The sequence below is a fragment of the Pithys albifrons genome, chromosome 18, assembly GCF_047495875.1.
Source record: "Pithys albifrons albifrons isolate INPA30051 chromosome 18, PitAlb_v1, whole genome shotgun sequence".
NCBI lineage: Eukaryota > Metazoa > Chordata > Aves > Passeriformes > Thamnophilidae > Pithys > Pithys albifrons.
Window position 1 is genome coordinate 6,731,302 of NC_092475.1, and position 27,056 is coordinate 6,758,357.

General features: G+C 41.1%; 2 protein-coding genes across 5 annotated transcripts; one reads left to right on the top strand and one right to left on the bottom strand.

The window, feature by feature from the left end:
* Positions 1-188: 188 nt before the first annotated feature.
* On the bottom strand, positions 189-26,869 carry RTF2 (replication termination factor 2). The gene is made up of 9 exons (XM_071573202.1): positions 26,770-26,869; positions 25,860-25,954; positions 25,582-25,675; positions 24,735-24,874; positions 23,445-23,523; positions 6,911-7,024; positions 3,879-3,933; positions 3,686-3,778; positions 189-1,874 (listed from the first exon to the last, which is right to left on the bottom strand). Exons 1-9 carry the CDS (start codon positions 26,836-26,838, stop codon positions 1,693-1,695), a joined length of 921 nt encoding a protein of 306 aa, XP_071429303.1. The 5' UTR covers positions 26,839-26,869; the 3' UTR covers positions 189-1,692.
* On the top strand, positions 10,562-18,817 carry GCNT2 (glucosaminyl (N-acetyl) transferase 2 (I blood group)). Of its 4 annotated transcripts, XM_071573200.1 has the most exons (7): positions 10,562-10,867; positions 12,996-13,121; positions 13,587-13,682; positions 14,350-14,493; positions 14,600-15,622; positions 16,019-16,114; positions 16,895-18,817. In XM_071573200.1, the coding sequence occupies exons 5-7, from the start codon at positions 14,656-14,658 to the stop codon at positions 17,134-17,136; spliced, it is 1,305 nt and encodes a 434-aa protein (XP_071429301.1). In that variant the 5' UTR covers positions 10,562-10,867; positions 12,996-13,121; positions 13,587-13,682; positions 14,350-14,493; positions 14,600-14,655; the 3' UTR covers positions 17,137-18,817. The 4 variants fall into 4 exon arrangements, with proteins under 4 accessions (XP_071429301.1, XP_071429300.1, XP_071429302.1 ...); XM_071573199.1 differs by lacking the exon at positions 14,350-14,493 and having other exon boundaries at positions 13,587-13,693; XM_071573201.1 differs by lacking the exon at positions 14,350-14,493 and having other exon boundaries at positions 13,587-13,688.
* Positions 26,870-27,056: the final 187 nt, after the last annotated feature.

Genomic DNA, 27,056 nt, shown 5'->3' on the forward strand with positions numbered 1-27,056 from the left:
TCATTATCGGTAAGCAACAAATAATAAAGGATAATAATGAAAAGAATACAGAACAGGGAGAACAAAGCTGATTCCTAGACATGCATACAAAATGTGGCTTCCTGGGAGCTCCAGTAAACCTCAAAGTGTTTGATGTGATGTACATGTGCATTCACATATTTAGAAAACAAAAGTTCTTTACCACCATATAAATTCTACAACAAGCCAATTTTTAATTATACCTACCAAAATAATAATTAAATCCCACCAGTTTCATTCAACTTGCTTGAATCACAAAGATCACCAATACAAATATCAACACAGCATCTGAATCTCCAGTTAATTATTGCCAATTATAAATGGGGACACTTTTAAAAATAAATTATGAGGATAATTAATCATTTTCACACACAAAGGTAACAAGGTAACATCATTCAGAGGTTTTAAAAGCTCCTACTTTCTGCATTTTTATTTTGGTTAGTTAGTGCCAAGATTACAAAAGCTTATTTCAATTCTAAAAGAAGGAGAAAAGAAGGGGCAAAACTTCCATCCCTCCCTCTGGTCATTTCATGTGGAGATTATTGGATTCAAATATTCAGCCATTAAATTATTGCTATGAAACATGAACATTTTAAAGGGATTCCTGCACTTGGGAAAAAAAGCCAAGAAAGTTGCTCTGTTCAAAGTGACAAACACTTGCTTATCTGTTCAAGTGCACATGAATGTTATGGTCATATGACAAGAGGAAGTTTTAATTAAATCAATGTCACAGGGATAAAAAGCATAAATATAAAAGCAAAACTGTGTGACAGATTAAGCAATTCTGTAATAATTAACAGTCAAACAGTTGTTTGCTGTTCAGAATTTTAGGTCACAAAATGAAACAATGTGCAAATTCAAAATGGCAAATTGCTCCTCAGAGATGGCCACAGAACCTCAATGTTCCAGAAGAAAAGTAAGGAATCTGGTATTTTTGTTCCACTGTATCCTGATCCTCTGACAGGAGGAAGCAAACTCCCACCTGATACTTCCAACTTCAAACCACACACCCACAGAGAAAACCCCCAAAACCTTGCTGAGAAAACAACAGGCTCATCTTTAAAGACAAGATTTACAAGTGAATACTCTGCTACTAAAAACAGGCTACAACCACCAGTACAGGAAGAATTTTCATGATTATGCTCTCATATATTCTGTCAAAAGGTAAATTATTTGAGAACACCTACAGAACCTTTTAGAAACACACACTAGTTCTACCAAGGGCTCATTAGCTTCACAGAAAAAAGCATTATTGCTCTTTTTGCTGTCAGAAAGCTGCAGGAAGTCTGAATTCTGTACTAATACTCTGAAAACTGTAATTACAGATCAAGAGAGGGGGAGAGCAGGCAGAAGGTTGTCCCCTTCCTCCTCCTGAGGACACAGCCAGTGTGACTAAGGATGAAAACTTCCAACTGGAATGAGAAAAAAAATGCAACAAATCCCACATTTTAGAACAAGATCTGCTGCTACAACATGGATTCTGGTGGTCTATGTCTTCTTTTACAGAAGTTGTGACTAATACAAGTTCCTTGGTTATTAACAAGTTTATAAACCACTTACAAACTGTGTAATTCCAGATAATATCAGATTACCACAAAAGTAGTGGAGTTGTACAGAAAAAAACCTTGGGGAAGGAAAGCAGCAGTGGATATGCCAATCAGGCTGCTCATTGTTTCAGAAATAGTAAGCTGTGTGAGTAACCCAATTGGAACACTCCTCCTTTGAACGTTTTGCTGAGCTGTGTGTTGTAAAAATAGATTTGTATGCCTCAGACTTCTCCTCGCTGTCTGCAATGGGCCTCTTCGTAGTAGAAGGAGCCTTATTGACTTTTCCTGGGACAGATGAATTTCCATTATCTGAGGGAGAAAAAGCAACAGAATTAAGCATGAATAACAGCTCATGTTGATGGAAAGCAGTATTTAAATAATGTACAGGGATGAAACATATACATTTCGAGGTCTGTCACAAATATCTTTCCTAATTCTACTCAACATCTTTCAGAATTCACACTCAGATGCATTTAGAAATCTTGAGAGAGGAATTCTTTCCTATTTGTGTAAATCCCTTGCACTGCAATTCAGAACTGCCAGCATTTATTCCTCTAAGTGAAAAATGGCTCTGAGCTCAGTGTTAAGGAACATGAAAGCAGCCCACCAGCCCACAGTATTGTTTAGAAATCAGCTATCAAATGCCAAAAGCTAAACTTGTGACATACCTTCCCCAGGGAATCTCCCTCCTCCCTTTATTCTTTGCAAAGTCATTTATGAGCAGTAACAATGGTCTGCATCATTTTGTATTTGTAGGAGGAAAATGCCCATCCCTCTGCTTCTGATACCACTTCTCTCAGTGCATTGTATTACTACTACAAAACAACCCCTCTCTTTCTTAAAAACTATTGAATCTTCTCCCAAGTTGCAGGGTGGTATTTTAAAAACCACATGCCAAGTCTCTGGTGCAAAGAAACAAACATAGAAGTTTGCAGAAACTCCACATCCTTAGTTTAATTTAGGCACAACTTGTAAATAGCTGTGGGGAGCCTGTCTGAAAATGCACTGAGCTGCCTTCTGCATGAGCTCCCAGAAACTGGATGTGCAATCCTAAATCCTCCCAGATGAGACTCTTTTCTGTTTGGAGAATGTTGCTTGTAATGCCACCAATGGTTGTCTGGAAAGCATTACAAACACTGGCTCTGAAAGAATGACTGTGTGTGCTGCAAGTCCAGAGCCCCTCGGGGTGCCGTGTTCACAAATTCCTTCCTGTGCTACTGGCATTCCTCATGGAGCTGCCTTTATTTTCCCTCTCTCCTCTTACCTCTTGCTGGTCAGTATAACTGCTGCCAGAAACAGAAATCAAAGACCTGACACTTCAGAAAGCATATTTTTTTCCTTTGAGACCCTCAGAAAATAAAAGTTTATTAAACATCATTAGAATTCTGAGAGCATCCAAGAGCAATTATAATTGTGTGGAATTAAATATTTTTAGAAGTCTATCTTGTATAAAAGCAGACAGTAGAGGGCAGGTCAGGCATTGCTGATGGAATTTTCCCAGCTTCTCGTACAATTTACCATTTAAACATTCTCAGATTTTTCAAATTATTCTGGCTTTTCCTGTGGCTGTGATGGACATGATTTAATACTTCACAAGGAAACCTCAGACTGACCTTAAAAATGTACCCATTCTCACAGTTCTGGATGAAACATCAGTATGAACTGCAGACATTCAGTAACAGGATATATATTAAATAAAGAGAGGGCACCATCCTTTGGACTAAAGGGCTGCCAAGTTTACTCAGGGCTGCAAGGCTGCTGGAGGTAAATCAGTGCATCCTGAATTATATCCCACTGCTCCCAAGGACACACAGCAAATTAGCAGCTAAAATGGGGGACTGCAAGTCAAGTAATCAGGAATATTTCACTCACTTCACCAAAACAAACTGCCAGAATGTAATTCTTGACCACTTGTACCTCAAGAAAGTACTCGTTTTCCTCCGTTATCTCCTAGACAATCAAACAGACACACCAAACCCTTGACTGTACCACTGTGTGAATAAGAATCTCTGATTTCATTAATACAGGATGATTCACACCAACTTAGAGCAGTATTAGAATGACAGAAACAAGCAAATCTGTTCACATTTTCACACTAAGATTAAGGAACTAACACCAACCTGAACTTTTGGTGAAGATAATCTGCCTCTTTTCCCCAGAGTTGGAATTAATAGAATCTTTTTCATTCTTAGCTTTTGAGGGACCTGGAGAATCTGAAAAAAAAAACAAAAAAAAAAGAACAAAAAAAGAAATCCTAAATCTGCTTCATGACTCAGAAGGTGACACAGGATTTGGAGCTGTGACATTCATTACCTTCAGAGGTCTCTTGCTGCGAAGCTGATGCTGCTGACTTGCATTTCTTTGATTTCTGAAACAACATAAGCAAAGACCTGGTAATGTCCTGAAAGGATGTACAATTCCCACACAGCAGGACAGTAAATTGCACAACATTAAACAGAACACAGTTAATTGTAATCAATATATTTCTTATAAAAAATGCAGAAGAATCCTGCATCTCATATCCACTTAATTTTGTTTAGTTGATAAAAACTCCCTCCTGGATAACCTTCAGTAACTGGGTACTTTGTTGCAGGACTGCTTGGGGAGAAAAGATGCAAACAGTTAATCCAAGCTTTAAAAAAACATCTGTGCAACAGAATTCCCAAATTAATTTATCTTTTTCCAGATTAAAAATACAGAAAACCCCAAACAACAGCCTCAAGAATCCCACTGCTGGCTTTGGTTACGTGAATGCCAAGCTGAAAAAGAAGTATTAAAACAGTCCTTGGCACTGTTATCACAAAAGATGGCTGGATACATTCAGAATGGTGGGTGTGTTTCAAGACAGCTCCACAAACCCAAAGAAAATACTTAATTCTGTTACAAAAATTAGGAGGACCACACTGTGAAACAAAGAATGCTTGAGGGAAAAAAATGTCATTGCAAATGCTGCTGCAAAGCTGAGCCAGGAGGTGGTGGCAGAGGGTTATGGCTCTGAAAGCAAACTTGGCTCTCCTGGAGTCACAGAATCATGGAATGGTTTGGGTTGGAAGGGACTTTAAAGACCACCTCATTCCACCCCCTGCCATGGGCAGGGACACCTTCCACTAGCCCAGGTTGCTCCAAACCCTGTCCAACACTGTCCTTCAGGGCACCTGAAAACCCTCTGTGCAGGGGCTTCCACCTTTTAGTTATGGTGGATTTATAAAGAAAAGTTACCTCCCAGTATTTGGCATCTGAACTATGAGATGTTTGTAAACATATAGATGCTTGTATTCATAATATGGCCTGCCCAGAGAGGGGGTGGATTCACCATTCCTGGAGGTTTTTAAACTGAGATTGGCCATGGCACTGAGTGCCATGATCTGGTAAAGGGACTGGAGTTGGACCAAGGGTTGGACTTGATGGATCTCGGAGGTCTTTTCCAACCCAATTGATTCTATGATTCTATGATTCTATGACAGATTATAGATATATTTCATTATGGGCACATGTAACATAGTCAAGCTGAATAATTTATATACTAGTGCTGGCTGCATCTTCCTGATGTTTTGGCTCATGGGGATAAAGGAAAGGAGTTTGTGCTTCCTGGTCCACACCCAGTGTGTCCACTTAGCCTGCTCTGCAGTAACTGAGGGCTAAATCTGTGCCAACAAACTGGAATCTGTCCCCTGATACTGGGACTGGAGCTCCCAGGCCTCAGCTCAGAGTGAATGGTGCTGAGAGAGACTGGTGTGAGCCACAGAGAGCAGCTGGGGCAGCAGCACCACAGCTTGGGATGAACTGCAAGGGAACTGCTGAGAGATTTGCAAACCCTGGCCCTGCCTGTAATACAAGTCCCCACTAAACAAATACCATTTGTATATTCACCCAAGGCATAGAGAGCCCACAGACCAAGGCATGGTGTCCTTTTAGCTGCCACCACAGTGACTGCTGTCACTGTCAGAGCCAGGACTGCTCAGCACGCTCAGGTACTTCTTTGCTGTGCAGAAGTTGGGGACAGCACCAGCTCTCAGACTATTCCAAATTATGATCCAAAGCAATAGGGGCTTTGTTAGAGCCGTTTCCCTAAAGAAAATGAAGTGCAACCAGCCACTGCTTTTGGGGCTGAGCACTCATTTGCTGACATCTGCAACAGTCTATTATCAAATTATCTGCAGATTTTTTTTCAAACATTTAAGTACAAAGTACTGAGTGGGAAAAAAAAGGCAAAAAGTCATCTGAAGAGACAGCATGCGGTTTTTGCTCTTGTGCCAGAAGCTACAGGACGTGACGTGCAGAGACTCTGAAAGAGGAAACAACAGCAAGATTTCTACGGATAACCATCCTTGTGATGTACCGCCCAGGCTCACTGATGCTGTCCTGGCACAGATGAATAAAGACCTCATGATGAGAAGGAATCATATGCTCACTGGGAAGTAAACAAGTATTTGTTTTAAAACAAACTAGGAAAACATTTGCATGGCATGTAATCTACAGCAGACAAAATCTAGGGCAGTACCTGGCTGAGAGGATCAACTTCCACCTGAAGCCTCAGCTGCTGAAGTGTCAGACAGTGATTCACGTCCTTGAGATTGAACTGAGTCTGTCTGCACCTGCCTGAGTCAGCACTGCAGGTTTTGTTTGCTTTGTCATCCCCCAGAGCAGCAATGGCAGGTCAGGAAAAAAACCAGCAATGCTGAAAAAATTCCCATGTGCAGAACTGTCATTTGACAGCTCAGTACTACAGAAAAACCAATACTACACAGAGGAGCAGGTACACAGCAGAGCTGCAAGGACTTTATTTCCCTTTTATTTTGCCTGGTAAGATAAAAAATGCAAAGATCTCAATAGTATGGTGGGAATGAGCATTGCAGTAACTGCTGAGGAATGTGAGAACAACAAAATTTGACAAAATTTCCACACTGGTCATAAAGCATCAGATCAAGAATGTAGAGATCCCAATATTGTGTTTCTGTGGCTGATAGAGGAGACTTGGAGATTAAAAACCTAATAACCTACCAGATGAAATATAGGGATGATGTAGCTCAATAATAGAATTAAATACTCAAGAAACCCCTGAAGTGTCACTGGCACATTGTCCCTTTTACCCACAGCACTGAATTATTTCCAGAGCACTGGGCACTGCCTGCTGCTCAGAAGAAACTTTCAGTATATACAACTTTAACATGTTCTTGGCAAAACACACACATAACCCTATTACTGTTAAAAGTTACTGCTCAAATACAACACAGCTCACTGAGCAAATTCTTCCATCTGCACAAAAATTGGCAAATTTAAGAGCAGAATGCATTGCAGACATGAATTCTTTCAATTTTGTATTAACTAATGTATGAAAATATTACCTTCTCTAATTTACTTTTAAGTCTTCTGTCCTCCATTCTTTTCTTCAATACTTCCACATCTTCTTTGTTACCATTAAGGACAATCACATCTTCCTCTTGAAAGGGAACACCACACTTTGTGGGGGGGGAAAAAAAGAACAAAATTAGTATTTTTTTCCAGATTTTTATGCTGATGAACCTCTGTTAGAATTAATACTGTGTTTAAGCTCTTCAATCCCCCTCTATTCTGCTGTGCCTTTTCCACTAGTTCTTTCTCTTAATACAGTCTAATACATCTCACTTGAAAGGACTATAGAAATTGCATATTTATTTCTCCATTTGTCTCTTATAAACAACACAATTAATTCTTGTTTCTTTCCCCTAAAAAAAATGGTCCCATAGTGTATTTTCTGTTCCTGTGTTCCCTGTTTTACTGGTATGAATGTACTTCAAGTAGTGCTAAGTAGAACCTACTCAATTTTCTGAACTCCACAGCTAAAAGTACTTTCTGATTTTTAGTTACTAAAGTATTGATTAAGATCTAATCCATATGCCAATCTGACCCAGAATTTGTCTTTCAATTTAGTGATACAAGAAACAACTGATGGGACAGTTCCTTTCCACTGAGTAGGGACAACACCAAAAATGTTATTCCTCTACACACAGAACTGACAGCACCAAGGAATTTTTCTCCCAAGCTGGCAGACAGAAAAACTTGGAGGTTTTGTTTTCTTTTTATTTTTAATGAAGATGAAGCAGAATAATTCATTCACCTTGCCTTGCTGTCTTGTTGTCCTTCACCTGATTTATCAAACACTCCCAAGTTTCAAAGTACTTTCATAAATTAATCTGGATAATGAGTGTAAAATGTGCTTTGTGTAATTCCATATTAGTTTCATGGCTGAAGACACAGATGTTTCACAGTGCACATTTTCAATTATTTGGTGCAACAGCACATTGACTATGACGTTTTCTAAGATCTCAATTTTCTTTTATTTTTTTGGTGTGTTTTTTGCTTGGTTGGTTGTTTTGGGGTGTTTTTTTTTTTTAATTTTGTTAAATCCAGAAGCTTTCTGTTAATCTGCAAGATTAGTTTATAATCCTGCCTCCTCTGCCATTACTCTTCTGTTTTCTGAACAAAGGTTTAGAAAGGTTGCTCATGTATTTGCAGTAGGAATTAAACAAATGAAAGGACACATGGGCAGTGCTTTGTCTACAGTCTGCCCAAGTGCTGAGCACAGTTTAAAAAATGAACCTGAACACAAGTGGTGAGAGGTTATGAAGGAGAAACAAGGCCTAGAGAGAGGCACAGTAAGAAGCCAGGCAGAATAGTAAGTCACACATAAGCAATGGGTGAGTAGCCCAAATTTTTCCATTTCTACTCAATGAACCAGTGTTAGAAACACCAGCCTGGAATGATCTCAGACATTTGTAAGGAGGTGTCTACAAAATCAAGACAGGCAGTCTCATATTGAGGCAGCAGCAACTGGCAGCTGATTTGATTCTAAAGAAGCTCCACACATTCATTTCCAGTGGGCTGTTTCCTCACACAGCTTTTTAAAACATATTCTGACATTAGGACTCTAATTTCAATAAATGTTGCATTTTGAAAAAGCAACTGAATCCAGGTTCCCATCTGGAAAACAGGTGGATTATTCAAAAATGAAAAGTGTTTACAAGAAACAGTGAAATAAAGACAATGTTCTCTTTCTGTTCCCTGAAACAGGTATTTTTTGCCATGACAACAGCTGGATTATATCACAGAGACCATCCCCTCCCAAAGATACTTTAAATACACCCAGTGATGGGCACAGAACCATCTCCACCTTCCCAGGTTTCACTGACTCCTGTAGGCACAGTTTGCTGTTGCATCATCCAGGGCATCAAATGTCAGTTCTGTTGGATGCAAAGCTTTAATTCTGATTTTGTAAAAAGCTCACTATCCCTTCATGCAAAAAAGGAAAGATTTTTTTTATCTCAATAATGAGACAAAAAGGAGAATGACATTTCACTTTTGCAAATTCAGAGGGATTGTTCCTTCACATTAATTAAGGTCTTTGGGGTAGATGTTTGTCTTATGATATCACAGGTTTTCCCTTGCTGTACCTGGTTTATCTTGGGACTTTAAATGCATATGAAAGTACTTGCTGTAGTTCTTAGCACTGGAACAGAAGACATTCTTAAATAAGCCTGAACTTGTAAACTGTTCTGCGATGGACAAAACCAACAGAAGAGCAGCAAGAATGATTTTGGTCTAAAAGCCTTTTCAGGGTCCAATTACAGAAGCACGTTCAAAACATTTTATATCTAAATGGCTAAAGCTACACACCATTGCATTAAGGAATTATTTAAAGGGTGCAGATATGATCAGTCTTCAAAGTCTGGTACCCATAAATTTACACACCCTGTATATCCCATGTGTATATACAAACATACATACACCCAAATCAGCCTCTCAAAAAAACAAAACAAATCCATCCCCAAAAATGTGAAATAGTAAGAACAATAAAGGTATTATAAGCTGTAAAAGGTGTATTAGTATTGGTATAAATATAACCTGTTTAACTAGAAAAAGAAATAGTAAAATTACTCATTAAACAGGGCAAGGATTGAGGATGGAACAAACACAGAGACTGACCATCCACAGACCAGATCACTGTTCATCTCCCAGCCACACAAACTCATGTATTAAAGATTACTGTCCCTTGTCACAGTTAATTAAAACATGTTTTAAGAGAGAGAATTTTCCGGAGGTTTATCCATTAAAAGTTTAGTAGTGTAAGATTTGTTGAACATGATTTTTGACTGTCAGCTTTTGATTCACCCTACCCAGACAAACAACAGGTCAGAGAGTAAAAGGACAAGTCGGTCAAGTGGAAAGTTCCCAACAAACTAATTCATAGAATGTGAACTTTCACCCAGGGGTTGCAGCATCTCCTACAAAAACAGTCCAGGCCAAATCCTCTATTTACAAAGCTTCTCTCGAGCCAATGAACACTCTGTACCTGCCATACCTGTGCCTTAATTTACTTGGAGGTTTCCTATTTATTTCTGACCCACATGCTATTTTTATCAGAACATGTCCAAAACACACCATCCTCCCCACTTGCTTCTAAAGCCCAAAGCCTCCTACTTCCAACAAACTGAGGCTGCTACCTTGTCACTTTTTAAAGCCGTAGGAAAGGGAGCAGCAGCAGCAGCAAACCCTCACTGGGAAGGAGAAACATAGAATCATAGAATCAATTGGGTTGGAAAAGACCTCCGAGATCATCAAGTCCAACCCTTGGTCCAACTCCAGATCATGGCACTCAGTGCCACGGCCAATCTCAGGTTAAAAACCTCCAGGGATGGGGAATCCACCCCCTCTCTGGGCTGCCCATTCCAATGCCTGAGCACTCTCTTTGGAAAGAATTTTTTCCTGATACCCAACTTAAATTTCCCCTGGCAGAGCTTGAGCCCGTGCCCCCTTGTCCTATTGCTGAGTGCCTGGGAGAAGAGACCAACCCCCACATGGCCAGAACTTCCAAGTTTTGCTTTGAGCTCGCAGGGGCTCGGAATGCCGCAGGCGATTCCCTGCATGTTCTTTGCTACAAACTGGAAAGTTTCGGCAGGCAAAGGGTTACGGAGCGGGGGAGGCGGAGGCTGCGGGTTGCCAGCCCTGCCAGCCCCTGCTCGGCAGCAGCGCAGGGTGAAAGGCTCGGGATAACGCTGTGGATGGAATCGCCGGGAACGCCGAGCCCGGCTGAGCGCGGCTGAGTCGGGAGGGTCCTGCGGGCACGGGTGGAGGCAGCGAGCTCTGCTGGGGATAAATATGCTAAACACTGCGGGCAGGGGAGGAAGTTTAAAAGGAAACAGTGCCGTTAATGTTTAATCCCAGCCCCGGCCCCGCTGCCGCCGCAGGATGGGCTCGGCTGAAGGGCGATGACACCCGGCGGTCTCTGTGATGCTGCCTCGCTCTCCTGGCTGACCCGGGACAAGGTAAGGGGCACCGGGCACACCGCAAGGTCTGGCTTTGCCTTCGCTAAAAACATCTTTAAATTTATGTAAAGTGACAAATATTTTAAACTTCAAGCCCATTTCACTTAAATACTCGAGTCTGCAGTATGGTTCATGTTTCTCTTTCTTCTTTACCTTCTCACAGACGCAGGATGGAGCTCATTGCTAGCTGTTTGTATTATAAAAAATCACAATACTTATTTTTTTATAGCCCTATAGCTTTCCTAATATTTGTTGTAAATTATAACGAGGTCAAATGCACAAGAAAAAATGAACAAGAAAACAGGAGAAATAGTAAAGATGAACACTAAAACTCCGTAAATCTCAATATGTATCAGTAAATTCTAATGCAGTATTTTTAAAATAAGAATGATTTAAAATTTCTAAGGCAGTATTAACTGGGTTTGAAGAAGAAATGTTTTGACTCGATGCGTGGCAGAACCCAAAGCAGAGTCACATCCTGACCCAGGCTCAAACAAAAACCAAAGCAATGGAAAAAGCACTTCACAGTGCTGATTTTAACATGAAGTTTTTAAATTATCCACTGTTTATAAAATATCTACACTAATGCCTACATAAACAACTTTCAAACAAAAGGAATTATTTGGAAATAAGGAGTTAATGCCTTTTTACCATTTTGTTAGAAGATGAAGTATTCCTCAGTCATTTGTTTCAATAAATTACAAAGTCATACAAAATAAATGATATCTAAACTTTAATATGAAGCAAATAGAAAGAGTACGGAGAAATAAGAATATTTAGAGGTGCAGTCCAAAATCGAATGGCAACAAAAGATTGAAATGCACAATGAGTTGTTACTCTGAAATGCACAGCCAAGTCTGTGTTAATGGGTCTCCATGAGCCAAGATGACACTTCACAGGCTTTTTCCAGGAATAATCATAATTCTCCCTTTCTCTAGAGTTTACCGTGTTAATTGAGATGGAGGACCTTAAGCTTACAAAAATTTTCTGTTAAGTAATATCCATAAAAGCAGCCACAAAGGTGCTTGAAAATCTCTACCAAAATACCTGTAATGGCACTTGCATAATATGCCTGGACAGTGGACATTCCCAGCAGGGTCTCTTGCTCCTCCAGGACAGGAGGAAACCTGGGAGCACAGTCCTTGCCTAGAGGATTCTGCTAAAGGACAAATTCCATGCGCAGTGAGACCAACAGCTGCAATTCCAGCTCTAAATCTGGTAAAACACTAACAGAGAGCCATTGCTTTCATTCTGTAACACCCCCTGAGGCTGAAAGATGTCAAACTCTGTTCTGGTAGGCCAGGCTTCAGTTCGGTTGTTCCCTCTAAACGTGTTAACACTGGAGAGGAATTGCTGCTTCTTACCTGATAAAGGATGTTTGTGTACTTTTGTCCTCCCATATAAAATAACTGTTTGTAGATGCCATGCAGTTCAATAGGAAAAAAATCCATAGTAAACACTTAACAGCCCGAAACATCCCTGGAAGCTATTACTTGGAGGGTAATAAAAATTTAAGTGTATGAAACAAGCAGGTTCCCTAGGGAACTACCCTTTGGAACCTGCCTAAAGATGTACTTAAGGAAAAAACCTGGCAAACCCATTCATTCTGTACAATGTTCTGTATTCAAGCAGGTATAAAGTTCCAAATATTTCTACAGCTGCCCAATGTCTTCAGTGTAATTATGTTCCCTGTGACATAACCAGAGATCTCATGACATTCACTAATTCTGAGGAATCTCAAAGCTCCTCCTGCAATCATTCCCTCAGAAAAAAACAGTTGGAGTCCAGATCCACAGAAATCGGTGCTTCCCTCCCAGACACTCCTCCCCCCCATTTCAGCCCCTGGGTACATAATGGCCCTGATGCCAATGTCCTCTGGCACAGGTGTGATTCCCTTTGACTGCCAAAATCCTGGTTTTCACCTTCCAGTGGCATTCCTTTCCTCCTGCTTCCTGCACAGTATCGAAAGGTTGACACGGATTTGATTTGCTCAAGTTTTTTGTTCAGATGGATTGAAATACTTCCATCAAGTTTGTTTATCCAGTAAATGTATCCCTGAGGAGCTCTGGGGCAAAAATATTCTCCTGGGACCTGATTTCCTCTCATATTTTTCTCGCACCCGACGCAGACGGAAGAGCTGCTGCCAGAACATCCAGGGAAAATGGACAAACCCTCCACCTAACACACAGCTCCACTTTCTGGAATGCTCAGTGGAAAAGAGGCATTCTTCAAGCATGAAATCCAGTGCATACCAGTAAGGACCAAAAGATAAATACAATCTTGCCCAGCAGCCTAATAACATCTTAAAAATGTGGTAGTACCGATTCTCTTAGTTCAATTTCTGTGTTCTGAATGCTTTTTAAATTATATTTTACATTGCCACTTTAACTACAATGCCCTTTATGTTTTCAGATTTTTAAGACAGATATATACTGAGTTTTTATTGAAAAAAAAGCATTTTCCACTTCTTTCTAGTGAAAACCTTGAGCTTTCAAACCACAACAACATTCCTGTAATGAAACTACCTTTCTAAAAACGTTTGTTCTCTGTTCCTCTGTAAAACCAAATACTTTGTGATTTTGACAGCTGCAAAGCATAAAATATTTCAAGGTGAACTGCAAATTTTGTTAAAAAATTACTGAGTACGAGAAAGTTATTAAATTTCAACTATTAAGCTTAATAGCAGTTAATTGCCCCTTCTCCCTGGTATTTTCTCTAGGAAGTTCAATACCAAATGCTTCAAGGATAAAGACTTCACGTCATTACTGTGGGATTCAGGACTGCTGCATTCTCATTCCTCTGACTCTTCAACAAGGTAGATGTAAGGTACAAAACACAGTGGAAAAACTCTTGTGCCAGCACTGCAGTAACTTAACAGTTATCTCTCAGTGCTAATGGTGGCAGTGGTGGCCTTATCTCTGGGTGTGCACATATGCTGAAAATAAGAAAGGAGCCTTGTCCGTATGTTCTGGTTTCCAGAGCACTAATACAAAGATGTCAGAGGGGAAAAAAAACCCTCTCTCAAAGAGTCAGAAACATTTGCTGACTTTATAAGGATAAAACTCAGTGTATTTTATGGATTACGTTTTAGTCTCTTCCTTCTGTTTATTTAATAAATTTTCTGTTGATTTAATTTACTGAATTCTGATCCTCTGGCGGAACTGAAGGTTTCCCAGGCCTTGAGCAAATCTCAGCAGCAGCTGCTCCTCAGCACAGAGTGCTCACATGTCCTTCCTGGGGTCACCTTGTACCCCACAGACTTCCACCTGATGGGCTAAGCTCCTTCTTGGCCAAGCAATGAAAATACACCACATTTTTAGGTTCTTTTGTATCATTTTGTATCATTCTGTATCATTAACTGTAATCAATATATTTCTTACAAAAATTGCAGAAGAATCCTGCATCTCATATCCACTTAATTTTATTTAGTTGATAAAAACTCCCTCCTGGATAACCTTCAGTAACTGGGTACTTTGTTGCAGGACTGCTTGGGGAGAAAAGATGCAAACAGTTAATCCAAACTTTAAAAATGTATCTGTGCAAAAAAATGGTTTTTTGCCCTGGAAAAGGCTTTTTCATGGCTCTGTGAGTCCCATTCCCAGTACTCTGCAGCACAGGGACAGCAGGTACCATCTCCTGATAGTAATTCCAACATTTAGAAAGCTGTCACTAACATGTCATCTATTAAAAAAATAGAAAGTTTATCTTCTTCTATCTTACTTTTCATTTCAGATAATCTGAATGTTTAATTAAACTATGATGAGAAGACAGTGTCTGGACAGCAAAAGATGAACCCACTTAATGCAAAGAAATCAAGATTTTTAGTGTGCATTGCTGTCTGTATGTTCATCTACACCTTCATCTACCATCTTTCTGAAGAGCCAAATGAACAAAAATTGAATGTCAAAAGAGCAGAGTGTGGGTTTTACCCTGATGAACTTTGTTCAGCTCTTTTTGTGGGGAAACCTGCTGCCTTTCGAATTGGAAACTTCTGTCAGAACTTCTACCAACCTGAACCACTGAGCTGCATCCACACCTCGTGCAGCTGCTCCTCAGTTCTGAAGACTCTGCATTTCATCACAAGCCCACTGTCAGATGAAGAAGGGAATTTCTCTTTGGCTTACATTATTACAATTCACAAGGAGCTGGAAATGTTTGTAAAGCTGCTAAGAGCTATTTATATGCCTCAGAATATTTACTGCATACATATTGATGAAAAGTCACCAAGATATTATAAAACTGCTGTACGGAACATTGTTAATTGCTTTGAAAATATTTTCATTTCCTCAAAAACAGAACATGTAGTTTATGCAGGATTTTCAAGATTACAAGCTGATATTAATTGCATGAGAGACCTGGTTAATTCCAAAGTTCAGTGGAATTATGTGATTAATCTATGTGGTCAAGATTTTCCCATGAAAACAAATAAAGAAATTATACAATACATGAAAAATAAGTGGAATGGTAAAAATATTACTCCTGGGATACTCCAACCACTTCATATGAAACACAGGACAGAGATTAGTTACAGAGAATATGTACATTCTGGAGTGCCATACTTGTATCCAGGAAAGACTAGGAAAGCTAAACCTCCACATAATTTGACACTATATTTTGGCAGTGCCTATTATGTTCTCAGTAAAGCATTTGTAGAGTTTACACTGACTGATGCACGTGCAAAAGATCTGCTGGAGTGGTCGAGAGACACGTACAGCCCGGATGAACATTACTGGGTCACCCTCAATCGTTTACCTGGTAAGGATTCTCTTATTTCTGCTGTGCAGAAACTCTGGGCCCAGAGCACTGGGAGGCCTCTGGCAGGGAGAGGTGCTGAGCTCTAACTCAGAGCTTAACATCACTTAATTGCATAAATACAGTCATTTCTTCAGCCTTGATGCTGCCCTTTCAAAAAGTCACATCAAGCAGACCATGAGCTGCAAGGCTACAAGAATGTTGTTTAAAAAAGGATTTCTATGCTATATAAAAGCTCATGCTCTTGAGGAATAAAAACAGCAGTAAAACTGAGAATGATGTTTGTTCTTACTGTGTAAATATCTGAAAGTAAATACAATAGTTTAAAAGTCTTCAGTGGTGAAAATTTTCCCTGTAATAAGTGAAAAAGAATCTTATCAGAGTCTTATTTTTTTAAAGATGCTCCAGGAGCTACACCCAATGCAGGCTGGAAAGGAAACCTAAGAGCCATTAAATGGAAAGATCAAGAAGGATCCTCACACAAAGGCTGCAAAGGTAACATGAATTTTGATCATGGACTCAAATTTGATTGACTGACAAACATTAATTGGAGATTACATGTTATTTAAACTAGCTATTAAATGTGCCTCAGTGGCCATATTATTTTTTTGTGGAAGTACCAAGTAAAACAATAAGGCACTTATTAAATTACTGCACTGTATCCAATATAAATAGCTTTTCATAGATATATTTTACAAATAAATATAGTAAATTTATAATTAAATATTGACATTTTATAGATTTTGTGATCATCACAGTATCCATACACTCACAACCCTTCTTTCAGCCCCCAATTACCAAAGCCCTGACTCGACTGATCAGTTTTCAGTGGAGGGGCTTTACCTGACAAGAGTGTGTGCCAGATACTTTCATCAACATTAGGTGAAATCTCTTCGAAAAGAATAGTGCTGCCCATATGGAAAGCATGCAGAAATAATTGAAATATGTAACTGTGTAAGCTGAGCACAGTGAAGCACTGAAAGATTGAACAGGTAATCCAGATAGACCGGAACTGATGCCCAAGGACAAGACACACCATTAAGCAGAGCAATGTCAGTGAAGCAGCTGCAGGTAACAGCCATCCATTTGTGTGAAACAACCCCAAACCTTTGCCTTTATAATACTCTAGATTATCCTCCAGCTACATTTCCATGATGCTCTGTAAGAAATCAAAAGGTATTTTTTGTTGCTAACAGTACAGAGTGAAACTATTTTTTAAAATGCTTCGGTTCCTCTTTCTGGTGCTTTCAGATAACCTTCAATTTGTCTTTGCAGGTCATTATGTCAGAGACATTTGTATCTACGGACTAGGAGATTTGCAGTGGATTGTTGAGTCACCTCATTTGTTTGCCAACAAATTTGAGCCTGCAAAGTACCCCCTGGTCATGGACTGCCTGGAGAGACGGTTCAGGCTGAAGGTGCTGCGCCAGGCAGAGGTGCCCATCCAGGATCACTGGCGGTTCCAGGAGCGCAGCTACTTCAACATGAGGCTGGATGGGAGGGCTGAGCTCAACTAACACCTCAGCAAATGTTCACAATAGTGACAGAAACCATGGACATTTTTAGCCATGGACTTCACTCGGTGCATTACAGCATGAGGGTAAAGCACAATCCCGTACTACCAATAAACAGGTTTTATTTATTAGTCACAACTGCTAATGGGTTAATTCTCAAAGAAAATGACATGTCTAAATCTGTAACTTAGTGAAGACAAGGGGGAAGTTCATAATCTATTAAGTGACTTATTTAGCTGGAAAAATCAATATTCTTTGTGTCCACAGCCAAATAATGACTAACTGGTATGAAAAGAATAAAATGGAAGCAATGACTGAACAAAGATAAAATACGGAGAACACAATTAAAGTCATGGCGACTGAGTGTCTTAGGAAAGGGATTGTTTTGAATAATGAAGTTTATGCTACAATTTCAGGGCTTGTACATAAACAAGTGACAGCCAGTTTGAGACACAGTCCATGTCACTGTGGGTTTGGGGTTTGTTTTTCTCCCCAGTCCAGCTGCCTCTCTAATTTCATTGTGTAGCATGGCAACATCACTCCTGCCCTTCCAGGCTCTGCTCCTAATGAGCAGGGGGGATGTGCCAGGAACAGTCACAGGGATCCTGCAATGCATGTTTATCTCTACATCCCTTTTTCTGAGCCTCTGCCGCAGTTTAGGGAAGGAAACATGGAAAATTTTAAGCCAGGGAACACAGGAAAACAATGAGAGGTCATCCTTCAGTGCTGGTGTACCTGACTCCCCTGAACCTTGAAACAGCAAGTGCAGGTAACACCTGGCAGCAAACCAGGACAAGCAGCTCATTCCCCAAACCCTCTGCAGAGCAAACACAGCACTCACTGGTCCTGCAGCAAGGAAGTGGCTTTCAACACACACAGGCAAAGCCAGGGAACAGCAGTGAAGAAAGAACAGGGATCCAGCCCTTTTCCAGGCAAGGGAATGCTCTTTCCTCCTCAGGACTCTTAAAGTAATAACCCTTTCGCTTGTGCAACAAACAATTGGGGGAATATGAGGAAACACAGAGGATACAGGTGGGCTTTCATGCAATATAACAGCTCTTCCATGGGATTAAATCTGTCACACTCTTGTCTCCAAAGGTCTTTAGTTATGTGGAACTGACTGGAAGAGACTATGAGAAAGCTGAATTGTAAGAAGTCACTTCAAACCGTTCATGGTCCTTTACAAGTATTTTGGCAAGAATGCAGATGAAAGTTTCATTCCAGTAAATCCAAATAAACTCCCAATAAATCTGCATGAATGCTGATGCAAACTAGTAAAATATATCTTGTTATTTATGAGCTCATTTCATTAAAAACTACAAGTTACAAATAAATGTCCAGAAACAATTTTAGGTGAAAGCTTCAATATGCACCCCAAACACCCCTCAGCTATTGTTACAAGAAAACTGACTACAAATTAAACATTTTGCCAAAAAAATCAAATGAATGAAATGACTCAACAATAAAACTGAAATAGAAATGAAAGTTTCTTATTACAAACTTATTCCCAGGTTCCTGGAACAGTACTGCTCATTTTCCCACACAAGTTTCTCGGAAACATAATTTCTTTCAAATGAACTTTAACCTGAAGACCATCTGGTCCCTATTTATTTACAAACTCAACCCAAAGGCCTGTACTCAGTTTCATGTATAATCCAGGATTTGTCTTGTAGCTAAATACTGGTGGGGATGCTTTTTTATGGAGGGAAATAATGAAGAAAAAAAGGAAAATAAAAGCCATGCAGCCTGTTCACACTGAGCTTCTTAAGAGTCCCTCTCAAAACCATTACTGAAGCTAATGGGTCTCTGGCATGTATAAATCATAGCAATATTCATAATTAATTTCTCTCCAGTCCACTGTAGGACACTGCCAACATTAATCCACTCCACGTTGTCTTTTAAAATGTGAATGGAACATTCCTCATTACCACCACTACAGCAAATCCAGTATCTTGCTTTTACCTTTGGCACCACCACACAGAACAATTTGTGTGTCACTTCTGAATGGAATTAAAGGGAGAAATGCAATAGGAAGGAGAGTGAGGAGAGCAAGGCACTGTGTAACACTGGCCCCTTTGGCAGACACTGAACCAGCCAAACTGGGGAAAAACACCCTGCACAAAAAGCCTTCTTAAAATATAATTTAGATGTGACTTCACTGATGTCACTTTGGGAAAGTCATTGCAGCATGACCCTCCTTCCTTAAAGAACTTTGTATTTTAAACAACATTTTAGGAAAATCATAATTAAACCATTCTTAATCAGGAAGAAATAGTATTCCACTCATTATTCTGATTACCATGACCACATTCTATTACTGAAACACACAAAAAGCTTTCATGACTTCTGTGTGTTACCATGTTGTGAGTAGATCAATCACAACTTTTAGACTTCAGCAACCAGCATTTGCTAATTCTGGTGACTTGATCTAAGAGCAGGTGGTGCCAAAGTGACCCTATTCCAGGAACCACCGTGCTCTCTGTACTCCACTGCACACACATGAACTCTGTCTCTGAAAGATACATGCATAAATTCTCTTTCAAAAAGCTCTATATCTAAGTTAAACATGTGATTAAGTGTTTTATATGGCACAGAGTTTAATAGTTAGGGTACTGTTTCAAGTGCATACTTAGTTGACTCTGAAAACAACTTCAAATAACTTTAAAGTGATAGGAGAAAGTGTATATTAAAATGTAATCTTGTCCTTAACTTTCAAAGTGACTCCCAGAAGGACTTCCACCACTGATTCCAGAACCATTCCTCCATCTCCAAGCCACCTCCAGGATACTGTTACCCCAACAGGAACTTCAGAGACAAGAATGTCAACATCCAGATTTATAATGCATAAAGCATAATTTCTGTCAAATATCAGACTTCCAATTTAGCAGGCACCAAAAACTGCCCAAGCAAGAACCTCGAAGCCAGTTAGAACAGAAGCTCCAAAATATTTGGGCACCACCAAAACCTACAGACCCACATAAATCACCACAAACTTAAAATCTTCAACACCCTGTCAAATGAAGAGTGAGTAGAGACTTGCTTGCTCTTTTATTTTTAGCAGTCTATTGGAGAATTAAACACCTTACGCAAAAGTGCAAGTTTTAAACAGATTCTTTGTCACATACAACTCCTGAAGAACAGAAAGCTGCAGAAACCCCCTGATCTTCAGAGCTGCTGCTACAGAAGACACATCACCAAACTCAGTTGGCTGGAAGCAAAATTCTTTCTCTTCCTGTCGACTGAAATGTGATAAAGTCACATTTTAGCATGTGACTTAGTGTTGATAGTTTAAATTTCCCCTTCTTCCTGCACGAAAGCTCAAAAATATGGTTCAAACAAAAGACAGTTTTGTGTAAAAAGGTATTACAAGTTTTATTTGCATTCATAAGTTGCTCTGTTTTAGACAAAGCTCTTTTCCAACTCTTTTCAGTCTAAATAGAAGCTCCAAACTTTGTATCAAGCACTTAATTTGCCAAGCTCAGTCTCCAACTTAAAGTACCACTAAAAAATTCTCGTTGCTCTTTCAAAAAATCTTTGGCCAGGGAGTTTGATATTTTGGCAAGACGTTTCAGAGCATTTATATTTCAGGCAGTAAGAGACAATCTCTCCCTCAACTCTGCTACAGTGTCTGACTGTTTGTTTGCCTTAGAGCTTTCCCAGTTGAATGTTATTTTTTAACTTGAACCCCTCATTATACTGGTACTTCAGATGCAATGCAAGGAAGAGACAAAAAGGCCTCACACATTAATTACAGCTGCCTTACTATGAGACACACACACACAACAGTTCCCTCTCACATTCCTGCACCTTTCCCTTTACCAAGACAGTCTTTTTAACAACTCCATGTAAAAGCAGATAAATACATATATTTTACATTGTCACCTCTTCATGGGAAGTTTCTAATGAAGCAAAATGGGGTTTTTTGAAAGAGAACTCTGATGGAAAGACTGCTTCATCCTCCTCCCTGTACACAGACTCCATAAAACCTTCCAAACCCAGTCCTACAGCAGGTGATGTCAAGATAAACCAAGGAATGCTGAATCCTTCCTCTTGGTGTTTTCCATTTCCCTGAACTGGACAAAATTTGTATCTGCATTCTGGTTTTTCATAAACACTTTGCCTATCACTGGGCAAATGGAAGGCTCTGCTTCTTGTCTGAGCTGCCACAGCAAACTCAGGAGCAAACAGAGCAGTGAGAAATCCACAGGATGTCTGTATTCCCTGGGGAATGTTTTCACTGCAGCATTACAGCATCTGCTTGGCAGAGTCCTTTGGGAAACTTGCTGTTTACAATGGAGCAGCCTGGCAAGGCTGCTCTGAGGGCTCACAGGCAAAGCTTGTTTGGAAAGAGCTTTCTTGAGCTGCACGTTGGTGGGGATGGGAATGGCCAGGCAGGTCCAAGACTGACACCTCTCCATTGACACCCACCCCAAACTCTGGGCTGAGGTGAAAGCACAGATTGGGCTGGCTGAGAGACACTGAATGCAGCACAACAGCAAAGGCAGGGGGGTTTCCCTTTCTGAACTACTCTCTGGACACAGACAGAAGACAGAAGGTGGCAAGGCCAAGTTAAAAAACTATTCTGTGGCCCATCTGGATCTCACAGGCTCAATTTGGTTCAAAAAACATGCAGTAATTCCTATATTACAACAGTTAGCACCAGCAGAAACATATATAGGATAAGCCACAACATTCATTCTGCACATTAATTTTTTTTGCATTACAGAATTTTTTGCATCAGAATTAATTAATAAAAGCTTTCTAATCTGAGCATATACAATACTTCATTTTTTCTTCTCCTTCATTAGTTCATTTCACTGCATATCCCACTGCTGCCTAAAGATAGAATGTGCTGGGGGAATGCTGCTAATTAGTGCTTTGCATATAAATAAACTGCTGGCTACCAGAAAGCACAGCAACCAGTTCCCTGTGATCCTCTTTAGGAGAGGTCTAGTGCCCTTCTTGATTCTGGATGAGAACACTATCAGTATAGACCCAAAAATCTACCAAATCACTCTTTGACCTTAATCAAAGAGCTAAAATGTGTCCTCACAGCTGGTTTTACTGTCTATCACTGTGCCCAATAACAAAAGATGACCAACTAGATATTATATCCATTTAATTATTTCTAGAAGCATCTTTCTGAATATTTTGAGGCATTCACATGTTGGTGAAACCAGCTCCATGCAAGTATTGAGACCATGCTAAACACTCATCATTAAAATACCCAGAAAACATGTGGGATTCATTAAGTTTCTGTAAGATTCTCAGACAGGCCCAACCACGGATAAAACATCTCAATCCTGCATCTAACGATCCAGTTACATCCATCTATCAACCAAAATTTAGATGCAAACAAAAACCTCATTAAAAATAAATGAGGATCTGCCAAGAGGAAACAAAACCATCAGGACTAAACCAACACTCTGCAGAACAAAATGAAAACTGACAGCAGCAACAAGAGGCTGAACCTCACAAAATCCCCCATCACCTGCAAGAGGTCTTGTTTAATACAAATACAAACCTCACAAAATCCCCCTTCACCTGCAACAGGTCTTGTTTAATACAATTATACTCAGTTTCATCCAGTATCAGGGTGCTCACTAAAAAATAACTGCCTGAATGTGACAATTATCACCACAGATGTTGTTGATAATAAATGCAGTGATGAGAAAAGAGTAGTTGGAACTTTCAGCTTCAAAGGAACCAACCTAATGGGTTCAAACCAGCAATGTGATATGAAGTGCAGTCAGTATTTTCTACAGTAATTCTGTAACTGCTGAAAATCTTACAAAGAGCTGCCCCAGCCCAAAAAACCAAAACAAAACAGCACCAGATGACCTTTAAAAATACAGGGATCAAAACGTAACCTGAAAATACAACCAGTTTAAACACACAGAGCAGTGGGTACAACAGCAGCCATCTGCATTCAGGAGGAAAATACAACCAAAACCCCCAAGCAAAAATAAACACTCTTTTAAAAACTGAAATTATAACAAAATATTTGAAAAAAAATGAAAATTCTTAAGTAGTTATTGCAAAATCAAACTGTCTCTGAGAAAAAAAGTTATTCATTTTTACATCTACTTAGAAAAACTTTATTAAAAAGGCCATATAGAATGACTTCAGGCCATCATAGAGCAGAACTTTTACAAGTTCCATTTCAATCTGCATATTCAGATTAGAAAATGCTCTTTACAGTAGTTCCTGTGGATGCAATTGTGTATTCACACATGTGTGGACCTGTGTGTACAGACCTGCTGGGGAGGTCACACGTGACTCCACTGCTCCTAAAGCTGAAAAAAACTCACCTTGTGACAAACTTCTGATTTAATTTCTTTGAGGGCACGTTCAGAGAACACACAGCCACAGGTTCTCAAGAAGCAAAACCTTCAAAGAAAAGACAAGACACAGGGATTTAAAAAAACCTCCTCTCTGCAGTGCTGACTGAACAGAGATGATGCTGCAGTGTGTTAGCAGGACACAACTGACTTTATTTACTATTCTTGCACCTAATCAAACTATCAGCACATTTAAGTGGGCAATTAATTTATTATTAGTTTGCACAATGTAAGAAGTGAATGAAAAATACTGTGTACATTAAACCACAACATGTATTTTGTTATTTCACCCTGAATATCTCCTGGCTAATCACCTTCTGGAGGAAGAAATCCTTGGCAATTACCAGGCTGTGAACTATCACCATCTCACCCATCAGGGATGCACAGACAGACAAACTGCTGATCTGCCCAAAGCAGAAGGTGAGGAAATGCCCTGCCCCAGAGCAATAAAACCCAGATTGCTGCAGGATTAGGATGGACACAGAGTCCATCTCTGTTCTGGTCCTCACACAGGCAGAGGGAGAATGGAGCAGCTCTGCTGGGAGGAAAGGCTGAGAGAATTGGGATTGTCCAGCCTGGAGAAGAGAAGGCTTTGGGGCAGCCTAATCATGACCTTCCAGTGTCTGAAGGGGCTACAGGAGAGAGGGAGAGACTATTCACAAGGGTCTGGGGGGACAGGACAAGGGGGAATGGCTTCAAACTGCCAGAGGGCAGGGTTAGTTGAAGCATTAGGAAGCAATTCCTCCCTGTGAGGGTGGGCAGGCCCTGGCACAGGGTGCCCAGAGAAGCTGTGGCTGCCCCATCCCTGGGAGTGTTCAAGGCCAGGCTGGACAGGGCTTGGAGCAACCTGGGCTGGTGGAAGGTGTCCCTGCCTGTGGCAGGGGGTGGGATGGGATAGTCTTTGTTTCATTCCAACCATATTGTAATTCTAAGTCCTCGATGTGACACAAAGGGAGGTCTCATCCAATCTCCTGTGGTTTAGCCCCAAACATTTTCCCCTGCAAACACTGCCCTCTACTCCTTTATTGTACATCTAAATCCATTTAGGAAAGGGTAAGCTTTTCTCTTTCCTCTTGAATATGCATTAAAAGGACACTCAGTGGTGTCTTAAACTTCTTCCTGGAAGAAAGACAAATATTCCTCACAAAGGCCTGGGTAAGAACATGATTTGCAACATTATCCTTTCAGACATTTTTCCCTGCTGTGTGTTCAGCACAGAGCTCACTTCTCAGCCCACAGTGCAGACACTGAGACACTGACCTGTGCCTTCCATTCATCTCCAGCCCCACCACAGGGCAAATGAAACGTGCAGACTGCAGGTCATCGTACTTGTCACCTTTTATACTCTCCTTGTCCCCGCTCCAGGCTGGATTATCCACAAGGTTCAGTTCTGTTACGTTCTGAAAAATAAAAATGCAAGCCTTGGGCTTTTCATCAATGATTTTGAGCTGTGGTGACACCCCTTAATACTTTTTCCATTGTGTTTTGCTATTTTTAACACTTTAATACTTTAATTCTGGGCCCCTCAGTTCAGAAAGGATATTGAGGTGCTGGAGCGAGTCCAGAGAAGAGCAACGAGGTTGGAGAAGGGACTGGAGCACAAGTGCTGTGGGGAGAGGCTGAGGGAGCTGGGGGTGTTCAGCCTGGAGAAGAGGAGGCTCAGGGGGGACCTCAGCACTGTCTGGAACTGCCTGAAGGGAAGTTCTGGCCACGTGGGGGTTGGTCTCTTCTCCCAGGCACTCAGCAATAGGACAAGGGGGCACGATGGGCTCAAGCTCTGCCAGGGGAAATTGAAGTTGGAGATGAGAAAAAACTTCTTTGCAGAGAGAGTGCTCAGGGATTGGAATGGGCCACCCAGAGAGGGGGTGGATTCACCATCCCTAGAGATTTTTAAAGCAGATTGGCCGTGGCACTGAGTGCCATGATCTGGTAAAGGGACTGGAGTTGGACCAAGGGTTGGACTCGATGATCTCAGAGGTCTTTTCCAACCCAATCCATTCTATGATTCTGTGATTTTAACAGAAGCAAATGGAGGTTTTACAGCATGACTGAACTTCCCTTCATGATTTTAACATTTAATTTCTAACATTAGACACAACCTGTTTACCTTAATGCTCTTGATGTGGGATGCAGATTCCATGGGGGTTTTATCAGGTGACTTGTCCAGCAAAAATTCAATGATGGCATCTTTGTTATACAACCTGCAACATCCAAAATTTCACTGATCACGTTTGACTGCGGTGACATTTTTATTTATAATATACAAAAGAATACTTTCAAAATATGAATGTATTGACAAATTATTTCTACTTAATTACAATACTGGTATTATTTGTAATAATTATAATGTTTAAGGACAATTATTCCCCATGGGAACATCCCCACCTGCCCAGCTCACAGGCCACGATGGGCCGACGCAGCTTCTCCTGGCTCAGGGCACAGTAGAACCACCTGGCCACCAACTCAGCAACTTTGTCAACCTGAAGGGAAAAAAAAACCACTCAGTATTTTAAAATAGCTTTAATATTTGCAAATTCTTTAAACATGATGTCAGGTAATACTCAAAGCATTAAAGAAACCCCCAGGTTTCTTAACGAACCCACTTTGTGCACTCAAAGTTAATCCTTAAAATAACTTCAGCAAGGCTGTTTAGCAACATTATCAGTTTTGAGGCTCTGCCTCCACCTCCTGACCCCATTCCTGCTTCAATGGGACCTTTCTGCCTAAACCTAACTCAGTTTTCTTACTTTTTGCCACTTCCACCAGTCCCCTCCTTATGACTTTTTTTGGCTCTTCCCGTGTTCTCACCACCCTCTTGTCTCTGGTTCTACATCTCAGCCCTGCTTGGGTCAATGACCTGTTCCACTCCCTGGAAGGAATGAGGTAAGGAAGAAATTCTTCCCTGTGATGGTGGTGAGGCCTTAAACTCCTTGTAGGCAGCAAATGGCAAATCCCATAATCACCGAGATTGGGAAAGACCTGCAAGGTCATCAAGCCCGCCCTGTGCCTGATGCCCACTTATCCCCCAGCCCAGAGCACTGAGTGCCACGGCCAGTCATTCCTTGGACACCTCCAGGGCTGGGGACTCCAAACCTCCCTGGGCAGCCCCTTCCAGTGCCTGACTCTCCTTTCCACGGCGAAATTCCTTCTGATGTCCAACCTGCCCCTCCTCCTGCCAGCGCCGGGAGCCCCATGCACCGCAGGAAGGGCCATGCCCCGCAGGGAGCGCCATGCCCCGCAGGGAGCCTCGTGCCCGCCTCCCTCTCCGCACCGCCCTCTTGGAAGCCCCTCCGACCTTCTCGACTTTGCGGGGCCCCTTGACCAGCTCGTGCCGCTTGGGGATGGTGCCGCCATCGCACCCCATCGCGCTTCCGGGTTCTCCTCCCTCGCGCGCTTCCGGCTCACGCCGATGACGCCATCACCGTTGCTTAGCAACCAGCCGGCTGGGGGCGCGGCCATCGGCCGGGCCGGGCGAGTCCATCGCGGCGGGGGGAGGGGGGCGCGGGAGGTACCAATGACCTCGCGGGGGGGGTTGCAGCGCCCCCGCGCGGCCGCGGGAGGAACTGCCGGAGCCGCTCCGGA

Coding starts and splice junctions, on each gene's coding strand:
- RTF2 (XM_071573202.1), bottom strand. CDS start 26,838: ATGGGGTGCGATGGCGGCACCATCCCCAAGCGGCACGAGCTGGTCAAG. Junction 24,875..25,581: donor CCCACATCAAGAGCATTAAG/GTAAACAGGTTG, acceptor TTTATTTTTCAG/AACGTAACAGAACTGAACCT. Junction 3,779..3,878: donor GCAGCAAGAGACCTCTGAAG/GTAATGAATGTC, acceptor TTTTTTTTTCAG/ATTCTCCAGGTCCCTCAAAA.
- GCNT2 (XM_071573199.1), top strand. CDS start 14,656: ATGAACCCACTTAATGCAAAGAAATCAAGATTTTTAGTGTGCATTGCT. Junction 15,623..16,018: donor CACCCTCAATCGTTTACCTG/GTAAGGATTCTC, acceptor ATTTTTTTAAAG/ATGCTCCAGGAGCTACACCC. Junction 16,115..16,894: donor CTCACACAAAGGCTGCAAAG/GTAACATGAATT, acceptor TTGTCTTTGCAG/GTCATTATGTCAGAGACATT.